Here is a 10,759-nt window from a genome sequence, read left to right on the forward strand (position 1 = left end):
AGGTGGAATGTCTTTTAAACCCAAATTGTTATTTCTGGTCCATTAAAATATCAAAATCCAAATGAAACCCACTGGTCTCTGAGGAAAACTATAAAAAATGAACCATAACTTAAGTAATATACATCCAGAGATAAAATCTATAGATGTAACATTTAGAATATTGACTATAGTTTTACAGTCATGTTAAAAAATTACATTTGATCAGACCTACGACTATTAACAAGGTTTCACAAGGAAAGAAATAAGATGAAGGGGAATTTTTAGGTAGACTTTCTAGGCTATACCTAAAATAAGCATCTAGGTTTCTTTAAGAAGACTTGCTGTAAGCTAGGCAACTAGGTCTCGTTAAAAGATAAATCTCTGAGGATTCAGGTTGTGACTATTGGGGGGGGAGCTGCTAAGCATTTAAACCCAAATGTCCTTGGGGTTGTAGTTCTGGTATGCATACAAATGCTCCAGAAAAGGGTCAAGACAATTAAATGGCAACTGCTTCATCTGCCTAGCTACATTTGTAACAGTGTAACCTGCATCTGTTAACAGTGTAACAAGGTAACAACTGCAACAAGAAATCTTGAGGCCTCTACACTCTTCTCCTCACTGCTTTCCACAACTGTCTTCCACACAGTCTCATTAACTGACTCATATGACCCTTGAATGTCCCAGTTGGCCTCTCTTCCAGTCTTACCTCATTAAAAAATTTTAAAGGCTTTTGTTTCTTGCTTGAAAAGTGCTTTTTTGAAAAGTGTTATTTTTTAACCTTTCTATTCAATTGATTTCAAAAGGTGAAACAAACTTCAGCTGAAAACCATTCACTTTAAACTTGAGAACACTTTGAAGGTTTTGTAGTGAACAGAAATCTTGATCGATAGTGGTATTGAAAATATGACTAGATATAAATTCACATTTATCTGTACTTGTGGCTTTTATTAAAACAGCTTAGATCCTTTGCAAATAAACTTTGTCAGAGAGCTCGATCAATAGGATGGTCAGACAGGCAGGATTACCAGTGATCCATTGTGTAAAACCCAGCAATGCCCACAGAAGACTGGAATAGTTGGTATTTGAGACCTACAAAAACCCTACCACCTCTTTCTGGGTGGACAGCTTTTGAGTCTATGACTCACAGCTTCATTTGCAAAAGGATCTGGCTGTTCACATAGGATTGTTCAGTGCAAATATTTCTTTTCTGGCAGCATAGCTTGGTTGAAAAGGGAAGCTGAAAATTAGATGTATGGGAGGGGAAAAAATAAAAAAAGCTCTATTCCAGTTATCAGGGAGGGATAATTGAACGCAGATTGCCTGTTGCGTCTTTAATTTAATTTGGAGACCTTTCATCCTTCACTTTCCTTCATTTGCAGCCAATACTTAGGGAGCTAATTTGTACCTGGTTCACTTTTCTCCTTTTATCTTATCTATTTTAACATCAACTGTGGAAATTGGAAGCACTATGAATAAAAGATGAAACCTGACTCAGGACATTCTTTCCTTAGGTACTGTGAATTACTTAAAAACAAATTTGTGTACCTGTACAATATAAAGGGCTGAGATAACCGCCTCAACTCTGCAGCCTCCCTGATCCCCACCTTCCCAGAAGGAGCTGCAGTGCTTGGGTGTTTTATGGGGCTCTCTTTTCTCCAAGGAAACAGTGTCTAGACTGTACCACACACAGACTCATTAATTCCAGAGCAGGTGTAAGGTGAGCCACCCCATCAACAAAACTAAGGGTTTAAAGGAAAATAAACTTCAAATTCTGGAAAACACACGAGACTGAGGATGCATAAACTCCACTAATCAAGCTCACTGATGTTTGCCATGCAAGGAAAAAAGGCTGCAACGAGGAAAGCAAAATGTGCATCACAGATTAATGAAGGGAAGCCTAATCTGTGCAGAAACATTACAGCTGGGAAGAGAAAGGGACACTGGTGGGGAAACATACTAGTCATGTGACTGATGTCTTCGTGTAATATCCAGGAGATAGAGTGTCCCAAATGTTTCCCTTAAAAACGAATCTGTTGCCGGGCGTGGTGCTGCACGCCTTTAATCCCAGCACTTGGGAGGCACAGGCAGGCGGATCTCTGTGAGTTCAAGGCCAGCCTGGTCTACATAGTGTGTTCCAGGACAGCTGGGGCTACAGGGAGACCCTGTCTCAAAAAGACGTTTCAAAAAAACAAAAAAAAAAAAAAAACAAAAAAACAAAACAAAAAACAAAAAACAAAAAACCCACAACTCTGTTGTGTGTTTTTTATAGCTGGTGCCTCTCCATAAAGTCACACATGTTCTTAAAACTTTTGATTACTTTATCATTCCATCTGTATGAAAAGTTTTACATGGTTTCTGTCCATAATTTTCTCTTGTCAATGCTATTTTTCCTTTCTCTTCTTTTTATTGTGCCACAAACTCCCTTCACAAACCAGTGGGGGAAAGAAACACTGTTTTTTTTCCTGCTCCTTAATATCCTCTACCAACAAACCCTCCTTTCACCCAAAAGCATCAAAGGGAGCCTGTATCTGAATTGTTTCACTGCCTGTATGTGCCAACTTTTCGACTCATCTAACACAGCATGCCAACAGACTGAACACTGGGATAAATGCAGTCCCCTGCCCCCCCGTCCCAATTTAGTGCCCTCAAATGTTAACAACAACATGCATCATTTTTCTTAAACAAGACCACACCTTTTCATATGGAAACCAACTTCCAAGTTGGGCAAGAAAGATGACCTGGTTTTAAAATAAACAAACACTGAAAGAACACAACACTTCAAGGAAAGTGCAATAGAACAGCTCAACTTCTTTAAAAACCTAGTTTTAAAACAATCAGTTGGTAACTCTAGTGGTGGCTATATTAAGGGTATGCTGTATATTACCAAGCTTATTTCTCTGGGGAAACATGAAAAGCAAGTCCCATGAAATGAGGAAATGGAGGACAATTACTGTGCCTTTTATTCATAAAAGAAAGGGTAGAGCTGAAGGTGCTGATAAACTTTTTAAAAATAGATTTTGAAAATCACACAGAGAAAATTTAAACAGGCAAGGTACAGAGCCACCCTGAGGTTAAGAAAGCAAAACTGAGATTAGGACAAAAGTGTGGGATGGGAGCCAATTAGGGTATTGATCACTAGACATGGATTTTATGAATTCAGTGTCCTACTCAGAGAGTATTTTCTGAATGTCCAATTTTACCGGAGGAGAGGAGGAGCTGGAGGAATCTTTGCAGGTAGGATGTCAAGAAATACCAAGTGGAGATAGACAACAGTTCCACAGGTCAAAGAAATGAAGACTTTGCTCAACAGTAACTCTGTGCTTGGAAGAAAACTGATAAAACCCCTCTAAATTCAGTCTCTTTTACCGCCCATCATCACCACATCAACCTCAACACCTGCCAGCCACCTGTTCTAACCCAGGTGCCTGTGGCCTTCTGGGGAACACAGCTCCTTTCAGCAGCAGGGGGCCGCGGGTATGCACTGGTAATCTTAGAGAATATCAGGAAACAATGGCCTCCAAGCAAGTGCAGCCTAACAAACTCTCCAAGTCAGAGAAGCCTCAGAGAAAGCTCCAGAAAAGGGGTCAGGTAGGCCGGATGATGTTTTCGACAGCCAGAAGGCTTAAATAATGTCACAATCCTGATTCATTTGCTAAAGACTTTTTTTTCTCGAAAGGGGGGCAATTTCTGGGGCAGAGAGCTCCCTTTTGTGGAGTGCTCGGAAGAGATGGAGAGAAGACCCCTCTACACACGCACACACACACACACACACAGAGGCACACCTCACAGAAGTCACTGTTTACACTAATGACCATTTCACACTAGGGGATTGACTGTACCAGAGGAAGTGTGTCTCTGGGCTCAGTTTTGGTTACCTTCCTCCTACACGTTTCTCCACTCAGAATCACCTGTAGGTGCTGAAAACCTCCAAATACATCAAGCCTGCCAGAGCCAGGTACCTACAAACCACGGGTGCTCTTTTCTGAGCCCAATTTGGGACGGGACAGCAAATTTCAGGGCAGAGTTTTTCCCCCACTTGGGTCACACCTGTCCTACTCACCACCTCCCGGTCCCCCTTCTCCACCCATGCCAGCCAACCAGGCCAAGCTGGGAACTGTCAGGAAGGGGCCGCTCCACACTGAGCTCCGGAGAACTGAAAACTCAAAGGTGTATCTGAAACGCAGGGGGGGATGTGTGCCCAGCTCCGCCGGCCCTCGGAGGAGCCCCACCTCCCCTGTGTCCCAGCGTGGCCAGGGATGCTACCTCCTGGAAGAGCTCCAGACTGTAGGTGTTGTCGTCGTCCGCGAAGAAGAGCACGCCGGGCTGGGCACGCTGGTGCTGATGCCTCTGGCGCAGCCAGGCCAGGCCGGCGTTGCGCTGCTCGGTGGCACGCGGCAGCCACGGCCTCTTATAGCGCCGCGGCGTGGGCACGTGCAGGTGCGTGTTGGGCAGCCCGGCCCGCTCCAGAAAGCTGCTCACTAGATCGCTGCGCGTGGCGCGATCCTCCACCAGGATCCAGTGCAGCTGCGCCACCTGGCGGAACGTGTTGGCCAGGCGGGTCAGCTCGGCTTTCTGCACCGGCCGGCTGTAGGTGGGCGTGATGGCATAGATGGTGGGCAGCGGCGGCTGGGGCTGCGACTGCACCCGGGACTCGTTGCGCTTCTCCAGGTTGTCGCGCACCGGGCTGCTCCGGCGGAGCGGGACGCGGGAGCCCCCGCAGCCCAGTGTGTGGGGAGAAAAATAGGGGCGCGAAGTGATGGGGGGAGCAGGCCTGCGTGGGTCCACGTCGAGCATGATGATGACGATCAGGATCCAGGGGAGGAGGATGAAGAAGCGGCTGCACAGCACGGACTTCATGGTGCGCGCTCCCCAGGGTCTTAGACACCCCCCCAGCGGGAGTCGGGGGCACCCGGTGCACAGCTTGGACGGCGGCGGCCACTGCACTCAGGGAGCTGCGGGCGCCCTCTCCATCAACCGCGTGTGTTGAGCAGACCCGAGCGTGGGAGATCCGCGCAGATGCGGGGCAAGCGAGAACTCCAGGCGGTGCAGGTCGGCGGGCAGGGGCTGTCCGGCACGCTGGGTGAAGTCGACGGGAATCTGGATTCAGTCCAGCCACACTTTGCTGGCCCCAGAGTTGCCTAGAGTGCGGGCAAGGCGGCGATGCCCTCTGCGCTCCCTCCCGAGCCTGGACCTCGCAGCCTAATGTGCCTCTGCGCTCCTGTCCGGAGTCGCTGCGGGCTCTCCTGGCGTCCTCGGGGACCCCTTCGAAGGCGGCTGATGCTGGGGGCTCTCCTTCATCACATGTCAGCCAGGGATGCTGCGATACGGAGTGGTCGCCGAGGATGCTGCGTCCTAGCCCTGTTCGCGCTACAGAAAGCTGCGCTCCGGCCCCTCTCGCTCTTTTCTTCTCTCAGAACCTCTCCCGGCTCCCGACAGCAAGATCCCAAAGCAGGGAAAGAAAGAAAAAGCCAAGGGGCGGGGGCGCTGCAGACTCCAGCGTCCTCCCAGTCCTCCTGTGCGAAGACAGCCGCGCTGCTACTGGCGGAGAGGGGCTGCGGGGCGGAGCCGGAGGGGCCCGGCTTTCTGCCGGCTCTGCGCCGGTTGCCCAGCCACTAGCCCGGGAGGTGAAAACCGGCGGCCAGCGGTCCCTGCAGGGCTGCGCGAGCCGGGGATGCTGCTTCACTGTTCTCCGCGCGGTCTCAGTTCTCTAAAATGCTGCAAGGGCTTTGGAGATGCCAGGAAAACCCATTCACGTGCGGACAACTCCAGAGACCTGGAGAGAGGAGTCGGGGAAGGAGGGAGGCGAGAGAGGGCACGGGGGTTCCCTCCCTGACTCCCAGCTGCCGGGCTGATGTTCAGAACCTCGACAGGAAAACCTACTTTCTCTTGCAAAGCAGAAATCAATAGAAGCCCACAGAGATGGAGGGGTGCTCCACGTAGGTGTTTGGTATGTGAAGCAGCCCATAAGGATGAATCAATCCAAACCGTCGCTGCCTGGCCACAGTTAGACCTCTGAGGCAGAAATTTCTTAAAACTCCAGCTGAGTATGTTTAACTTATTTTTCTTCGTTTTTAGAGCCCCTCGCAGTTTGCTGCCACCGGAATTACTCCGTGTGACCCTCCCAGTGCTTTTCCGGGAGGCCCCGGGGAAGTGGGATTACCTTTATTTTCTGGATAAAGAAAAAGGAGGCTCAAAATTTAAAGGAATTTCCCCACGGTCAGTGGCAAGTGGCTAAATGGAAATAAAGTACGGACCCCCTGGGTATAGCCTGCAGCTTCCTCGCTGTGCGCTTGATCACAGAGCCTGGCTGGGAGTGATTGGCTTTCCTAGAAATACACATAGTGCCATCAAACCAAACCTGCTGGAGGATGGCACACATGGTAGTGTCTGCGAGACACCAAAAGAAAAAAACAAAAAACCAAAGAAAAACCCCAAACGAACAAAACTGTTGGACTCCTCTCTAGTGGACCTATAAGCTGAACCTCAGGCTCTCAGTGAAGGGCCCATGACTTCGAGGCAAGTCCCAGGGAGCATCAGCAAAGCTCCTCCCACACACCCGCCGAAGAGAAATTATTTCTGAGCCTGTCTTCCTTGGGGTTCTGCCTCTCTGTCTTGTTCACAAATCCTTCTGAGTGTGAGCGTTCCCAGGGAGCAAGCAGAGCAAGAGGGGAGATGCCCCATTCTGTCTCTCGTCTTCTCCCACCTCTATCCTTAAGGGCACTTTGGGTTCAGTATTTGACATTGTGTCTCTGTAAAATTCCCTAACTCCGACTCGGATTCTGAACCCTAAGAGTGAGATCTCAAACATTCCGGCCCCCCACCTAGCCTTCTGTTCGATCTTACAGGGTCACCCAGAACTCAAAGCATTGCAGAGTGGCGCATCCTAAATTCTAAAGCAGACTCCCCACTCAGTGGACCTCAGAAAATCCTGCCCTGGGCCTGGCTTGGTGTGCATGTCTGCATAGAGAGGGAGGGAAGGAGGGAGGAAGGGAGGGAGTCAGTGCAAGCTTTTCTTAAATGCTAGAAGGCAGCACACAAATCTACAGAATCCCTTCTCCTACCGGAGGTTATCGAAGTCTCCTTTATTCTGTTGGACATTTTAAATTTGGTTGGACAGAATGCCCTGTGATAGGAATAAAACTCGGTGGTTAGTCAATGACACTAAAAAGCATCACTAACCTTTGTGAGTGGGGGAATCTCTTTGTTAGAAGCACCATACCATAAAGCCTATTCCTAATAGTGTTTTTCCAGGAACCAAGAGTAGTCTGAAAACCAGAACTAGCTTGAAAAGCAATACAAAATGGCATCAGTTTGAAATGTTAGCCAGTGTATGGAGTTCACCATCAAGTCATATCTCATACCTCAAGGACTGTCTCCATTTTTTCTTTTTGTCCTTAATATTTATACTCAGCTTTAATCTCATCTCTGGGGGTTATCATGGTTCTTGGACTCAGGGAAAAGAAGGTTTGGTTGCCAGACAGAGGAGTTCCTACTTGTACAGCTTGAGAAAGCCAGTGAGACTCTGAAAGTCTGTTTGTGCGAACTTTATTTTTATTTTTCAGGTTTGTGTTGTCTTCATATATACGTGTCATTATTCTTTGTTCTCATTCCTGCCTTTCCCTCTGTGGTCTCTCCCAGGTCTCCTTCACACAGGCTCAGCTTCCTTATCTGGAAAAAGGGGTAATAATATATACCCCATGGGAATCTCGAAGGACTAAATGGGGTAAGGCAAGTAAACTATTTTCCAGAAGAACTAGTGTGTAGCATCGAGATCAAGAACCCAGGGGAACACCATGAATTATAATCACATGAATGTGAAACAAAAAGTATTTTCTAAACAGAACTGGCAATAGTGCCCTGACTGGTAGGAAAGGGGATCCCAGCTGGTGTGGGTGGGAGTCTCTTCCTAAATTGGTATAGGGAGACAAGGAAAGGGAAAATCAACTTACCCCAAACAGAACATATGTGGTAAAGATGACATGATTCTAAGTGACATTTATTTCAAATGGCTGAATATGCCAAATCGTTTTACATTCAATGACTCAGAAATGTGGCCCCAAATCACTTATGATCAAATCTAAGTAAAGATACAAAATACAAAAGTTATTAAGAATGCCCATTGAAAGAACAAAAATCAAGACTAGAAGTATGCTTTTATGTGTAAAAATTGATAATGCTTTAAAATATGTAGATGGTTCATCAAGTGCTAGAATGGAAACAACTGTTGATGACAGGATGAAGAAAATGCCATTTTTATGAAGGAAAAGCACCGAGTAGTTATAGTACTTTTCCCTATAGCTTATGATGTACTTACATAAAACAATTAAATTTGATCTGTGGCTGATAATGAAGGTTGGTGGAAGTCGCTAGAGTCATTAAAATAATTACCTAACTTCCTTTCAGTGTTTATTTTCATTTAATCTCTTTAATTATTTGTGTAACAAAGCAAACATTGCTTCATCTGTACTAATGAAACTCTGGATTGCAGGCATCCGCCACTGCTACATTTCAGTTTTCCCTTCTTTTCAAATACAGAGGTTAAAAAAAAATCCCACCTGGGGAGTTAACAAAAAGCATAATCACTAAACATTTACCTTTGCTGTGATAAGGAATCTGCAGCACAAAGATTGTAGTAGCATGATTAGTGTACAGCGTTGAGCTGATCCCATTTGACATTTGAGCCCGGGGTTTTGCTAGTGTGACTAAATCAGTCTTCAAGTGAGCACTGGGGGACATCCTTGGTATTCTTAGTCAAGCAAGAAAGAGACCTAGAAAAAAGTCCATACATAATGAAGCGTATTTGTAAATATCTGTACGATACTATATGCAAATCAGTTGGTGAGGCGAATCAGAGTTAATTCATATGTGAGTGATCTCATGTGTAGGTGCTGATGATCAATACTTATATGCATGTGAATAGAAATGCTTTATGTTCAAATACCAGACACAGTTATGTGAAAGAATTATGTCAAGGAATTCTCTCAGCCCCACATTTCCGAGATACATACCGGTTTCATTGATAACTATCAGAAAATGACCTCCAGGGCACACATTAAATGACTCATTTGGATTATTTTATTTTCATGTATCTGAACTCTCTACAAATGCCACTTTTGGTCTAGAATTGCTTGAAATTAGAATTCGTTCTTAAAATTTCAGATGTTTGCAGCTATTGTGTACAAGATGTGATGCCAGAGATTGTTCAGTAAACTCTCATTTTCATATGATAGGCTCAGATAGAGGTTGTTCAGTACTCAATTTTCTAGAAAAGTAGAAGCTGATGATTTACCCAATAATTTTTTAAAGATTTATTTTTATTATTTTTAAACGATGTGCACATGTGTGCAGGTGACCTCAAAGGCCAGAAGGGGCCACGGTCGTCAGATCCCCTAGAGCTGGAATTGCAGGTGGTTGTGACCCACCCAATGTGGGCGCTGAGAACTGAATTCTGGTTCCTTGGAAAAGCAATAAGCAGTCTTATCTGCTGAGTCACCTCTCTACCCCTACCCTATTAATTATATAAAAATAATTTTGATTTGAAGAGATAAGGCTGTATAACATTCCAGTGTTCATCCTTTTCATCTACTAATGAATTTCAATGTACAAGAAGTCAATGAAACACTGACAAAACCACACTGGAACTTTAAATTTTCCCTTTCAGTATTTTTTAAATGGGCATTTACATTAAAATAGTAATTTGTTAGAATTTTAATGTAAAACCATATAATCTTTTTTTTACAGCTATTATAACTATTTATTTATTTTATGTGTATGGTATGAGTGTATTGCCTGCATGTACATAAGTGCATTGTGTTATCCAATGCCCCATGGAAGTCAGAAGAGGGTGTTGGAGCCCCTGGAATTACAGAAGGTTGTTAGCCATATGAGTTCTGGGAATCGAACCTGGGTCCTCTGCAAGAGCAGCCAGTGCTCTCAGCCGCTGAGCCATCTCTCCAGTCCCAAAAGTAATTTTAAAATATAAAATAGTTTATACACACACAATAGAAGAGGGGGATGAAACAGAATACAGACTAAAAATTATTGAAACTAGAAAATGAGAACATGTGGGTTCCTTATTATGTCAGACCTATTTTTGCATGTTTCAAATTTTTCCCAATAAATTGAAATACATGAAATAATCTTTCATTTATCAAAATAGTGTTTCTGACCTACTTCTTGTTTTAAAAAATATTTTTATAGAACTGGAGAGATGGGTCAGTGGTTAAGAGCACTTGCTCTTCCCAGAGGACCCAGGTTCAGTTTCCAGCACCCATAGCAGGTGACTCACAGCCACTTCTGACTCCAGTTCCAGGGGTCCTGACACCTTTTTCTGGCTTCCATGGGCACCCAGATACATGTGGCATACAGATACACATAAAAATATAATAAAAATCTTTAAAAATAGTTTTTATTTTTTGAGAAGTTCATGCATGTATACAATGTATTATGATCATATACACCCCCTTTCTCCCTCCTACTTCCCCCAGAGTGTCCAACGTGCCCCTCTCAACTTCACCTTTTAAAAAGTATCCTATTGTGTCCAATTGGTGCTACCAGTATGTGGGCCATCCACTGGATCACAGTCAACCTACCGGTGCCCACAGCCCCAAACAAAAATGTCTATCTTTTCTCCAACTGCCATCAATAGCTCCAATAGCTCCTCAGATAGGGGTGGGGCCTCAGTAGCTCCTCCCCCATCCATGCTGGAATTTTTAAGTGGCTTGATCTTGTGCAGGTCTTCTATAGGGAACCACAGCTGCTGTCAGTTCATGGGTGCAAC

The 10,759-nt window shown here is 45.1% G+C and overlaps 1 protein-coding gene across 1 annotated transcript in view; it reads right to left on the reverse strand.

The window, feature by feature from the left end:
* B3gat2 (beta-1,3-glucuronyltransferase 2) overlaps positions 1-4,912 on the reverse strand; it is a 95,074-nt gene extending 90,162 nt beyond the window's left edge. The window contains exon 1 of the mRNA XM_008856287.2: positions 4,243-4,912. Within this exon, the coding sequence (XP_008854509.1) occupies positions 4,243-4,836 (594 nt within the window). The 5' untranslated portion in view covers positions 4,837-4,912. The remainder of the gene's footprint in view (positions 1-4,242) is intronic.
* Between the last annotated feature and the right edge of the window lie 5,847 nt (positions 4,913-10,759).

This window comes from Nannospalax galili, unplaced genomic scaffold (genome assembly GCF_000622305.1).
Source record: "Nannospalax galili isolate Female #2095 unplaced genomic scaffold, S.galili_v1.0 scaffold206, whole genome shotgun sequence".
In the NCBI taxonomy this organism is placed as follows: Eukaryota; Metazoa; Chordata; class Mammalia; order Rodentia; family Spalacidae; genus Nannospalax; species Nannospalax galili.